Source organism: Solanum dulcamara, chromosome 7 (genome assembly GCF_947179165.1).
Source record: "Solanum dulcamara chromosome 7, daSolDulc1.2, whole genome shotgun sequence".
Taxonomy (NCBI): Eukaryota; Viridiplantae; Streptophyta; class Magnoliopsida; order Solanales; family Solanaceae; genus Solanum; species Solanum dulcamara.
This window is the reverse complement of record NC_077243.1, coordinates 73,013,543-73,027,747: the sequence shown is the minus strand read 5'-3', so window position 1 is coordinate 73,027,747 and position 14,205 is coordinate 73,013,543. Positions and strand designations below refer to the sequence as shown.

Sequence of the window (14,205 nt, the reverse complement as noted above, 5' to 3'; positions counted from 1 at the left end):
GGCAATTGTAAGATCTTAGAAGGCAACCTACTTCTTGGAAGAGGTATTTTTGCATCATTTGGTAATACATTGGATTTTGATGGAAGAGTGGTGGGTAGCTGGCTATCAGTAGTAGACATTCATCCTGAACTACCCATTCATGACTAACAGTATTTAATGGCATGGCCAGTAATAGAAGTCCGTATATTAGAGCATTTATCATATCCATAGTTTCGGGCGATATCGATATTGAAGTATTGGATTTCTAATTTTGAAGAATTATAAAAACATAATGACTTTAATATACTAAAATCTATTTAATTTAATGAATCAGATACAATTGATTCATACTACTAATGCACTTGGTTTGATTTGTTCTTTATCAATCTGCTCGACATGCTCTTCAACTTTATCAGTATTACTAACGGACTCTCTTGCATCTTTCGTGGCATTATTCTAAATGAAATATATAACGTCAGTACTAAACTTATTAATGTTGAATCTATCACAATCATTTATCTGATATATTACCTTTAATATATCAGAATCAACAAACATAGGAAAAGGATCTGCTCTATCTTGTTCCATTTGGTGTGATACTACATTCTTTAATTGTGCTGGAATAATGGATGTTTCTGGTTCCTACAAATGTAATAATAACTATTATTTAAGAAAATGATTGTTGAAATGATACATTACTTTAATAACTTTGGTTTTAGTACATTATCTTTAATATATCAGTTGACAGATGTTGTTGAAAAGATTCTGCAGCATCTGATACAATGTTGTGTTTTGATACATCATCCACTTGATGTATCGTATTGGATGGTTCAGCTTCCTGCAAACATAATAATATTTACTTATGATATATGAGCATGGAATGTATCAATAACTATATATCATTATAGTTTTAACAAATACAATATATATGTAGCATCAGATTAGTCAGAACTTTGGTTCTGATACATTACCTTTAATGTATCAGTAGAAATATATTATTCAAATGGTTCTGGTTCATCTGATATAATGTTTTGTTCTGATACATCATCCACTTGTTGTATCGTATTGGATGGTTCAGCTTCCTGCAAATATAATAACATTTACTTATGATATATGAGTATGGAATGTATCAATAACTATATATCATCACAGTTTTAGCAAATACAAGATATATGTAGCATTAGATTGGTCAGAACTTTAGTTCTGATACATTACCTTTAATTTATCAATAGAAACATGTTGTTCAAATGGTTCTGGTTCATCTGATATAATGTTTTGTTCTGATACGTCATCCACCTGTTGTATTATGTTGGATGGTTCATCTTCCTGCAAACATAATAACATTTACTTATGATATATGAAAATTAAAAATAAAATTAAACATCTGATATATGAAAATGAAATGTATCCAGTAGTTTAAAAGTATATCAAAATATAAATATCAATAATTACGTGATGTATCTACCTTAACATCGTCCTCGACATGAGATTGGTCATTTTGAAGGGGGGTCAGATTTATTTGGATCATTGTGCTCCTCCAATACAATAGGTACTTCTTGTTGTTCCACCACATGAAATGGTTAAACAAAATCATCTTTTTTAATTTGAGATGATGTGCCAGTCATGTGGTGCACTATATTGTCGATGGCTTTCAAAAGATCAAAATATGATTTGAATCAATTTTATTCTCTAATCGCTTGAACTTCCGGTCAACCTTAATACAATAATATAAAGAATCAGAATGTATCAACTTATTAAATGTATATTGTGTGAGATACATCTTATAGTAATAACTTACGTATTTCTTTAGAGACTTATTTATGGACTTCTTTAATGCTTTAAATTGCATATGAACAATTTGTTCTGAATGACCGAAAGATTTATCGCCTTCCACTGACTTTGACGCTGGTTCTATATCAGTAGAAATAGGCTTTTCTGATAGACTTGGTGGTATTACATCCTTATGCATGTTATCTGTTTCTACTTGAATTGGTTCTTTAGCATGGGTAGTCTTCATTCTTTTGGGAGGAGGTGGAGAAGATGTATCAACAACATGACTGGATCTTCTTAATAATTCTGTGGGTGGTTTTGTTGAAAAGTCCTCAAATCTGGGGACTTCTTGAGGTTCTGTAAAATTAACCTTGGCAGCTGATGTAACAGCTTCATATTGATGTTCAGTGCTAGGAATAACAATAGATTCCATTTCATATTGAGATGGCATAATGTTGGAGCATGGATACTGCAAAACGATTTGTTGATAATCTGAAAACAAATCAATAAATACTATTATATCAAGGTTAGGAATATAGAATGTATCTTAGAAGTTATGAATAATGAGTCAGTGCATAAACGAATAATCTTCAGTGTATATACCTCACTGAATATGGTAGACATGAAAGTCTCAAATTTTGGCTTGACGGCAACAACACGCCAATTAAGAATTTTGGGAATTTTATTATCCACTCTTACAGCAATTTCAGAAGGTACCTGAGATGCACATTCGTAGATCCATGCATTCAGAGCGTATGGCATGCCGCCCAAACGATACATTTATTTGGCATTTGAAAACTCCTTTCTCATTTCTTTTATCAATTTGGAAAATGCTATTGTCCCTCATGGGTATTGTTCATACCTACCATCCTCTACCATCTTAAAATCATCAATAGAAATAGGTGAATCACCTAGTTGAGAAAAAATAAAAGTGTAGATAAAGTAGAGAATGGTCATTTAAACAGCGTCTTCATTTATTTCTCATCCTCCAACCAGAAAACGCTGAACGAAACGTGCTTTGTTGACCCTATATTTTACAGCAGGGAAATATCTAAACAACAATCTACTTGTTGGTGCATCTGGGTACCGAAAATTGTTGATATTACCGGTACATTACAAACCAGTAATAATAGAAAATTTGTTTATTGTGAATCGGAGTATATTACCCTGCATGTGACGAATGTGCAATTTCTCTTTGTTTTTTTGCTCTACCTCAAGAAGTAAGAGACATTTGATGATTTGCCCTTGAAAATTGAACTGTGGCATATCTAGGTAGTGACCAAATATGGTTTGCCTAAATAACTATATAGCTTTTTCACCTATTGATTATTTGAAATCATCAATAAACTTAGTTGTATATGTAGTGCCGAATCTCAAGGAGTGGGAAGGGATCTTCTTGATGATTACTTTATTTCCTGCATTGACATGGAAAATGATTAAATACAACTTGAACTTGATATATAAACACGATGTATTAGAAGCATTAAATCTTGATACATGAGAATCTAATACATATAGAAGATGTATCAGAAGCAATAAAGCTTGATACATGAGAATTTGATCCATAAATGTAGCTGTATCAGAATCATTTAAACTTGATACATTAAAATCTGATATATAAACAAGATGTATTAGAAGCAGTAAATCTTCAAAAAAAAATATTTTTTAAAGAAACGCTATGTATCAAAATCATTAGATCTTGGTACATGAGAATCTGATACATACACAAGATGTATTAGAAGCAGTAAAGCTTGATACATGAGAATCTAATACAAAAATATGATGTATCAAAATTATTTAAACTTTGATATATTAGAATCTGATACATAAACAAGATGTATCAGGAGCAGTAAGTCTTCAAAAAAAATGACATTTAAAAAAATACTATGTATCAGAATCATTAAATCTTGATACATGAGAATCTGATATATACACAAGATGTATCAAAACCAGTAAAGCTTGATATATGAGAATTCGATACAAAAACACGATGTATCAGAAGCATTAAAGCTTGATACATAAGAATCTGATACATAAACTAGATGGATCAGAAGCAATGAATCTTCAGAAAAAAACTACATTTAAAAAAAATCATCTTATATGGACTTATACCTTTGGGAGATTAAGGCGTGTTGTAACCTCTTCAATCTTCTTGTCTACTTTTTTGGGTGCATGTTGAACTGGAGATTTCGACTTCAATTTCTACATAGCTTATCCATCACTGCTGGATCATTACAATGTTTGGATCTAACCTCGTCATAACCTTCCCAAGATGAATCAGAACCCGGTGAAATAAGAATTCCTTGGTTTTTATTCAACTGTGTGAGACCAACACTAAAAGATGGAGCGGATTCCATATGTATCAGTGAAGAATATGAGTAAAAAGACAAAAAAAATTACAGAAGAAAGCAAAGGAAATCAATTTTAGAAGAAAGCAACGGAAATCAGTTTTAGTGAGAATGAAGTGAGATTCCAGATAAGGAAAAACTTAAACATACATTAGTTAGAATCTTGAAATTGAGTAACAAATGTACAGAAATTCAAAATTCAAAAAACTGACGAGGTGGAGCTTGAAATTAGGCGTGAATTTAGGGTAGTTGAGTGAAGTAAAATGTGATGTATCAGTGAGATAGAGAGAGTGTTAAAAAAAGAGGTTTTTGGATATTTTTTCATATGGTAGAGAATATTAGTAATTATGGTATTATAATATGTGTAAATAGTTAATTTTTTCTTATTTTTATTTGAATTTCGCAACAATTTTGTTTTTAAAAAATCCAAATTAACAATGGGAAAGAGGTATGCCAAGAAGGTTTTTAAATCTTCATTTATTATACAATAAGGACCTAAAAATACCATTAAAGATCATTGGAGTTTGATTCGAATTTTTTAATCTGCATTTCTTTTTTTGATTGGACGGTATTGAATTTTATTAAAAACATACTAAGGAACTTGAATTATCAATTTTGAAGGTGTTTGAAGACATTTGGGGAATAGTTGCACTGAATTTCATATTGAAACTCAGTGTTATTTTATGTATCCCCATTCAATTTTGTGTATATCTTTAATTATATTAGTGTATATCACACTGTATATTATATATCTCTGGTATATCATGTATATGTGTGTATTCATGAAAATTCGTGCGTAATATATATACATACGTTGTAGTTGACTTAATGAAAAATTGTATATAATATACACATATACAATATATGATATATACATATCACAAAAGCATTTTCTAGGTTTTTTTATTACTTTAAATATGTTCAATCTTTCCCAAATTTTTTAGTAACCTCATCCAAATATTTCCTACTAATTTAAACCACACCAACTCATAACTATTTAATTTTAAAAAATAAGTAGAGATGGATTTTCGACTTTTTCAATCATAATTTCGCACTGATCTCAACTAAGAACCCACCTAAACCCTACTTCTTTACTAATTATTAATGAGGTTATATTGAAGTGCATCTATTTTCTTGGATATGCACGATAATAGTAGATTGAAGTGTATTCATCTAGGCTTAATATTTAAGCTGTCCCCTAAACTTGCACGTTTTTTCCACTTAAACACCTCAATAAAGACATCTTCTTATTGAACACCTAATGTAAACTCAAAGTGTGTCTATCAGACACTTCATGGACAATCCCCCCAAAAAATATAAATTGCGTGACTTTCAAACACTATGGTATGAAAAAAGAGCGAAGCATGATGTGACATGTGGCAAACTAAGAAAAGTATCTTTTGCATTATTTTAATCAGACCCACCCAACACCTTCCGCATCGTCTTCTTTGAGATCCCTCCTCACTGCCAACCCAAATTCCACCATTAATGCTACCATGAATTTTTCTCCCTCTATTTGTTCTTTTTATTTTTATTTCATAAATATTTCATAATTTCTCCTCCCCTTCCTCCGAAACAATACTCACTGACTTAAATAACTCAATCCTTCTTTGCCCCTTCAAACTACCAACTTTTCTCATAGTTCTACCATTATCAACCAGAGGCGGACCCACGTGGTGTTCAGGGGTTCATTCGAACCCCTTTTGTTAAAAAATTACACTGTGTATATAAGATAAATTTTTTAATTTATGTGTATATATTTAACATTGAACCCCCTGAGCATAAGCCAAAGGACTAGCTCAGTGGCAAAGGAGGTTCAATATTTCTCCTTAGATATCACAAATCGCGTGTTCGAATCCAGACAAACACATTTTTTTTTCCGATTTTAGTTACGTTTTAGTCTTAGCTTTTATCCTTTTTAAAATTAAAAAATGACTTCTTAACATATTATTTTTTAAAAAAAAATTCACTCTTTAATTGAAAAGTCAAGACATTAAAAACCCCTCTTTTTTATTTTCTAGGGATTTCATTTCTTCACTTTCTCTCCCAACTCTTCTCTTCTTTTTCAAATTGAGTGCCTGCTACTGTTGTGTGCTGCTGTGTGCTGCTGTTGTGTGTTGTGTGCTGCTGTGTGCTGCCGGCTGCCCTACTGTCCATTCTCCGCCAGTCCGCCGTCCACTGTCGGTAAGAGTAAGTTCTTAATTCTTCTTCATTTTATTTGTTCTTAAAATTTTTAGAATTTTTTTTCAGAAATCTATATGGCTTTGGCTTTGGTATAATGATATTTATTGTCTTATTTATGTGCTCTTAGTCTTTACGATTCAGTTTCAAGATTCAATGAAGAAGTATTTCACCAAAATTTCAAAATCAAGTTTAGCCTCTCAAAGTCATAGTCAATCTAACCAAGAAGAAAATGTTAATCATTCGGAAGTATCATTACATTCTTCTCAAGAATTTGATTTGGGTTCTTTAAAGTTTGATCCCGGTGAAAGAATCTCAATATTGAACAATTCATCCAAATCATCGTGATATTATTAGAAGAGCATACCTTTTAAATGGTCCTTGCCAACCTCGTTTAGCGGTGCATGAGTATCCTCAAACAAATATTTCTGGATCAATACGTCGTTTTAATCATGAATGGTTTGATGATGTATATCATAATTGGTTGGAGTATACTGTTAGTAAAGATGCAGTCTATTGTTTGTATTGTTCTCTATTTAAAGACCATAACATTCATCAAGGAGGAGGTGAAGTATTTTCAAGTGTTGGGTTTAAGAGTTGGAATAAAAAGAGTAGTCTTGACAAACATATTGGTCAACCAAATAGCATACATAATCAATCAAAAAAGAAATGTCAAGATTTATTACGACAACGGCAATCTATTTAATTTTCATTTGAGAGGCAATCTAATCAACTCAAGTATGGATATTGGATTCGCTTAAGTGCTTCGGTTGATGTAGTAAGACTTCTCATAACTCAGGGATTTGCATTTCGAGGTCATGATGAATCTAAACCATCACTTAGTAAGGGTAACTTTCTTGAAATTCTCTCATGGTATGCAAACAAATGTGATAAAATTTGTGATTATGTACTAGAACATGCTCCTCAAAATGAGCAAATGACTTCTCCAAAGATTCAAAAAGAAATTGTAAGTGCATGTAAAATAGAGACCGTTAAAGTTATTCTTGATGAATTAAATGGTGATTACTTTGCCCTGCTCGTTGATGAATCCTTTGATGTGTCACGCAAGAAGCAAATGGCTATTGTATTTCGATATATTGATAGAAAGGGATTTGTGAATGTAACATCCCCTAAAAACGTTGTATACGATGTTTCAATTTTTGCCTAAACATGATATAACCTCTGTATTTTGGTCATAACTTTTTATAGGAATATCCAAATGGAGTGATTCAAATTTCTGAGTAATCACAATATCATTACCTACAACTTTTATGAAGATTATATTTTAATATTCGGAGTTTAAGTAGGTCAAATAAATTAATTTTTGTAAGGTAGGATGTTGTGACGGAAATGAGTGTTTATAGAAGAAAAATCATATCTCACTGTAGGTTTATCCAAATTGGTTGATTCTTGAACGATATGAAACTAGACTTCCATATCTACAATTCTTATGAAGACACCAAATCCTAATAAGGAATTTATCTTATTCAAACGCAGCTCCTAAAAAGAGTATTCTGTCAAAGATAACTCATTTCACCTACCATAGCAATATCTAGATACATTTGACATCACTCATGACATAAATTGTCCTCCATTTAACATCATCCATGACATCAATATATTCCATTAAATTTTCAGATTTTTATTTATAATTATTTTATTTATTGTTAGGTCCCTATTTTCCACCTATAAATACCCACCTTATTTCCTCATTTTATTCATCAAGCTTTCTCAAGCAAATCTTATCTCTATACACTTCTTTACACATTCTTAAATATAGTTTTAGTTCTTAGTAGTGAAGAAATATTATTCCGGTGATTCATATACTCCGGGTAGTACATAAAACGTTCCGGCGAGGAGAGAAGTTAGGACTCAAGAGTGTTCATTAAGTCTTTCGGTACCAACTAAAGCTTCGGTTTCCAGGTATGTAAGGCTTAAATGAGAGTATTCCTTCCACTCTCATGTCTAAATTATTTTGATTATATGATAAATTATGTTTATTTTCTTTAAGCTTTACTCTAAGTTATGTGGATGTTTATCCATAAGTTCTTCCACCCATGTAGTCCAAAAACTCTTTCAATTAAGCCTCTTAATTACAAGTAATATTTTCTTATGTTAATTCTTAATTTTACTTAATAGTATGAATCATGATTAAACTAATAATTATTGCTCTATTTTGATGCAACATAATTTCATATGTATGAATTGATGGTTTACAAGTAATTCTTTTATTTATCTATTTAAAGGTTCTTGAAATTCATGGTGGATTGTTTAAAGCATGATTTTTAATTAATGGATTTCAAAGTATTTATGTATATTTATTTACATACATATTTACAAGTTGAAGTGATTTGAACCCACCTAGTTTTACTATGTTTTTAATAAAGTTTGACTTGAAAGCTTTGACTCCAAATAAATATTTATGAAAGTAATATCTATGATCAAAAAGGGAGTCTTATGAAATGAAAGAATGATGAAATGATATGAATCATAGATTCTTTATGCAATAAGGACAATTCTTGCATATTTGAATTATCAAATGTTTTAATGAGCTATTCTATCGAATATGATGTTTGAATTCTCAAGTTATATGCTATGAATATTTTGAAGTATTAAACTATTCCGTGGGATTGACTTAGCACCGAATGAGGCATTGAGGTGAGATTCGGTAAGGGAATCCTAGTAGCAACCCCTTGTCTCATTAACTATGTGCCAACATAGGAGCCCTTGTAGGCTTAGGCTAATGGATCCATAAATAGCCCTTAAAGTTAAAGTTAAAGAAATGAATGAAGTTGACGGAGTTCTACCTGGCAAGTAGTCTCCCCGGCTAATGTAGGGAGTTATGTTGGATTCCATGTAATAGCTCGCATGGTCTTAAATGTCGGTTATGGTTAATTTCCCATAAAATGAATGTTTTAAAGGATATATATATATATGATTTATTATGCATACATTAAATTATGTTTCATATTACATAAATGTTTTAATGTCTCCTCAATGTTCATGCATCCTTACATACTTAGTACATTCAAAGTACTAACGCATACTCTTTTGCCTACATGATATCACCATGTAGGAATCAGTGCTCCTCCTCGTTCTCCTCCACGTGGCTAGTTGAGACTTCGTTTGAAGACTACTTTTGGTGAGTTCCCATGTTCCGGGAACAATATTCCTTTATATTTCTAACTTATGATATGTTAAGACGTTTTACTATGAAATTTCTTCTATTATGATTGAGGGTGAGCTAGGGATTTGTCTTAGCCCCGTTAAATCAAATAGTTAGAGGTATTGTTGGACATATGTAAGTTGAAGATTTATTATGATTTCCGCTTGTTTATTTATCATCATTACCTATGAAAGGCTAAAAGAATGCTAAGAGGCTTGTTTGAGGTACTTTCGGGTTCCTCATTCGCCATGTCACGTCTAGGCCCTAGGCTTGGATCGTGACAGTGATGGAGCGACTTATTAACATTGTTCATGTTCAAGATACTAGTGCTCCATCTCTAAAGGAGGCAATTGTTAATTTACTCGCTTAACATTCTTTGAGTCCATCAAGTGTGCGTGGATAATGTTATGATGGGGCAAGCAATATGCAAAGTGAGATCAATGGCCTCAAAATATTGATTAGGCAAGAAAGTAGATCGGCTCATTCCATCCATTGTTTTGCTCATCAACTTCAACTAACTCTTGTTGGGGTCTCTAAAAAGTGTGTTGAAGTGGGAAAACTTGTAGTATTGGTCTCAAATATTTTAAATGTATTGGGATCATTTTTTAAACGTATGGATGAATTACGTGATTCTCAAAAAGAAATAATTAAAGAGGCATTAGATATGGGTGAACTTACAACCGGTAGGGGCTTGAATCAACAACTTGGTCTTTCAAGAGCTTGTGACACTCGTTGGGGATCTCATTATAAATCCTTTAATAATTTTATTATTATGTTTGGCTCTATTCTTGATGTTCTTGAATCGCTTGCTCTTGATGCACGAAATTTGGATGAAAGAGCTAAGACAATGGGACATCTCGAAGCTTGTCGAACATATGAGGTTGCTTTCATGTTGCATTTGATGAGAGATGTTTTAGGAATTACAAATGAGCTTAATAAATGCTTACAAAAAAAGGAGCAAGATATTGCAAATGCCATGCTACTTGTTGAAGTAGCAAAGAGAAGGTTGCAAGTTTTAAGGGATGATGAATGAGACTCTCTTATTGCTAAGGTATCTACATTTTGTATCCAACATGATGTTTTGATACCTAACTTTAATGAGCCATATATTAGCTCTTTAAGATCACGACGAAAGCTTGCTAACTATACAATCTCACATTATTATCGTGTTGAAGTGTTTTGCAATATTATTGATTGGCAACTTCAAGAACTTAATAATCGTTTTGATGAGGTGACTACCGATTTGCTCCATGGAATTGCTTGCTTGAATCCAATTAACTCATTTTCAAGTTTTGACATCAAAAAAGTAATGAGAATGGCGGAATTATATCCAGATGACTTTGATGAATCTAATATGAATGCTCTTAGGAATCAACTTGCAAGTTATATTGTTGATGTTCGTGATGTTGATGAAAGGTTCTCCGATATAAATGGGCTTTGTGATCTTTCCAAAAGATTAGTTCAGACAAAGAAACATTTTACTTATCCTTTGGTATTCCGTTTAGTGAAATTTGTTCTACTTCTACCAGTTGTCACTGCCTCCGTTGAAAGAGCTTTTTCGGCAATGAAGTTTATTAAGAATGACTTGCGGAGCCAAATGAATGATGATTTTTTTAGTGGTTGTTTGGTGTCTTATTTAGAAAAAGATGTATTTGATAGTATTTCTAATGATGCTATTATTAAGACATTTCAAGATATGAAACCTCGTAGAATACAATTGTAATAGTGTATGTGGTTGAATTTTAATTGCAAAACAATATTTTGATAGGCTTATTCGTATGTTTGGTTTCTTAATCCCCCTTCAAGGTGGTGTAATTATCACTATGTTTTGTAATACATATCAAGATATAATAATTTATATTATTCAGGGTGTTTTTGTATTATTTTGAAGCCATTTTATGTCATTTTGTTTGTGGAGGAAGAGTGCTTTTATTTTGAGATGGTGTTTATTTTAAGTCTTTTTAAATGTAAAAGTTTATGTTTCCTCTCCATTTGCACTTTCAGGAACTAAAGATAATTCAAAAGAAACTGAAAAAAATAGAGAAAGACCCCGCTTCTTGCAAAACAGGTATATTTGACCCGACCCATTTATTTATGAATATGATTAGGCGATTAGCGTATTTAATTTTTTTTGAACCCCCTTCGTAAAATTTCTGATTCCGCCACTGGCTGGTTGGTTTCTTAATTGGCTTCAAAATACCATTATGTGATATTCTAGTCCGAATTTTGTTTAAGTATTTCAGATTCATAGCATGTCTTTACTTTCGGCTATTTCAAATTTTATGTTCATCTAAATTTAGATTCATCTACTCTCTGCTCATCTTGATTTATGTCATCTCATTTTAAGCTCAATTGGTGTCAACTTGGTCAAAGTTTGTTTCGAGTTCTTGTCATTCGGATATTGCATCTCTATTTCTTCGTTGCTTTGTCAAAGGATGCTTTTTTTAGCTTCTAGAATTTCGGAATGCTAGTTAAGGTCAAATGTGAAAAAAAATGTTTAGCTTGCCTTGTTGGAATAGGTCATTGTTCTCCTCTAGCTTCATAATTTCGGTTGAAAAAAATGGTTGAATTTCGGAATTCAACCATTAGTATTAATGTTGCTTTATTATACCACTTGTGATTCTATTTTTTTAAAAAAATTTCTATTGTTGGGTATAGCAGAGAAAACGAAGGAAGATAACCTCTTCAAGAGAGGTGAATCAGAGGTGGTTGTGATGATGTTGAGCGAAATGATGGAGAAGTGCCGGGAGGAGAAAAATTAAGCAAAGAGGGAGAAAGATTTAAGGGGTCATTTGGCGGGGTGCATTATCAAATATAATGCATGCATTAATTTTGTGTATTAGTAGTAACTTGTTTGGTACACTTTCTCATGCTATGTATAACTAATGTATACATTCTATTGTTTATTAAGGTGTGTATTACTAATACCATGGATTTCTAGATATTAGTAATGCAGTGGGAGTTAATGCATGCATTAGTATGTTTAAAGACTCAATTGCCCCTCAAAAGCTTTTTTTTTTACATTTTTTCCACCACATTTGTGGAGGGTATCTTTGTAAATAAATAATTTTTAAAAAAATTGTGCAATGCATGTTATTTTTAATACACTAAACCAAACAATATTTAAGAAATAATTAATGCAAGCATTACTAATACACTCTATTTAGCATTATTTTTATACATTCTATCAAATGACCAAAAAGAGAAAATACCTTTCACGCGCTTTGAATAAGTGCACTACATTCATTGTGCCAGATTAGCTATGTATGTTTTGATAGACACACTTTGAGTATATATTAGGTGTTCAATAGGAAGAAGACCTTATTGAGGTGTCTAAACAGAAGAAAAAAGCATGCATGTTAGGGTGGCCGCTTATGTATTAAGCCAGTCATTTATTTAATCTTTATATAGTAGTATTAAAAGTGATGTGATTTATCGTTATCCTGCCATTTTCTTTGAAGTAGCACACAAGTAAGCATATAACTATATATAAGTTATATATAGCTAGTTAGCCATCAATAATGGTTATGGTAGAGTGGTAAGTAGTTCTTCATCTTTAAACACATGTCTTGAGTTTGAATTCCCCTGAATATGGAGTCGCTTTTATTAAGAAGCGTTGAATTTAATCGAAATTCAATATATATACTGAATACAGAATGGAAAACCAAAGTATGTATAGAAACGGGTATTAGAAGACATGTTCTCCTTGCTAGATGTTCCATGGTCATGAAAAGATAATGTAATAAATATAATATCAATTAAACGAACAAGACAAACTCAAATTTAATGTCAATTTTTACAGTTGAATATTGTAAATCAATCTTACCAATTATTAATCGGTCTAATATATATTTTAGATAATCAAATTGATGTATAGGTTGGTCAGATTGATTTACTATTAATCATAATTTTATAAACTGTGGATCAATTAATGATCGATCACTTAAGTATTAATAAATTTTTACTTGGTCGGATCAATTTGTTTATTATTTGTTATTTAATTTATTTTACCAAAAAACTATGTTTTCTTAATCTTACTGATCAAATATAAAAGTTTTAAGTTAAAAAAACTAAAAAAAATAAGAGGTACCCGATTCTTCTCGAGCTCGTAGCAAACATCTTTAGAATTCACTTGTCCTATGAATTAATACAAAGAACAAGTAAAATTTATCACTAAATAGTGATCAAGGAATCTTACTCAGAGAAAAAAAGAGAGGAACTACTACATACTTATATTATATAGGGATTGTATTACCTGCTCAATGATTTAAAATTAAAATTATTATCTTCCTAAATATTTACATGGCAAAGAAAATATATTTCAGTTTCTTAAAAAGTAGGTATTAAAATTAATAATAATTTTTATTTTAAATATCTGTTTCTTTCTCCGTTTTGACTGCAGCCAAAAAAAATCTCGCCATTTTGAGACTGTCGCCACCATGACTACTACAATTGAAATTGCAAACATAAATGGATGTCAAAGGCGAATTTAGAATTAATTTTTTTGAATTTTATAATTATAATTTTAATTGATAAAAAGTGAATTTTAAAATATAATATTTAAATATATTTAATAAATTTATCAATATAAATACATTATTTGAAAAAATTTACGAAATTCGACTTAACTAGAGAAGGGTTATTATTACTCTCTTCATTATTTTTAGGAGTTCATTTTAATAAATAAAATTATTAATTATATTTTTAAAATTTAAATTAATTAATATAAAGATATGCCCTTAGTTCATAACTTCATATTAA

The 14,205-nt window shown here is 31.1% G+C and overlaps 1 protein-coding gene across 1 annotated transcript; it reads left to right on the top strand.

The window, feature by feature from the left end:
- Positions 1–10,057: 10,057 nt before the first annotated feature.
- Positions 10,058–11,167, top strand: LOC129894860 (uncharacterized). The gene is made up of 2 exons (XM_055970474.1): positions 10,058–10,449; positions 10,558–11,167. The coding sequence occupies exons 1-2, from the start codon at positions 10,058–10,060 to the stop codon at positions 11,165–11,167; spliced, it is 1,002 nt and encodes a 333-aa protein (XP_055826449.1).
- The last annotated feature ends 3,038 nt before the right edge of the window (positions 11,168–14,205 follow it).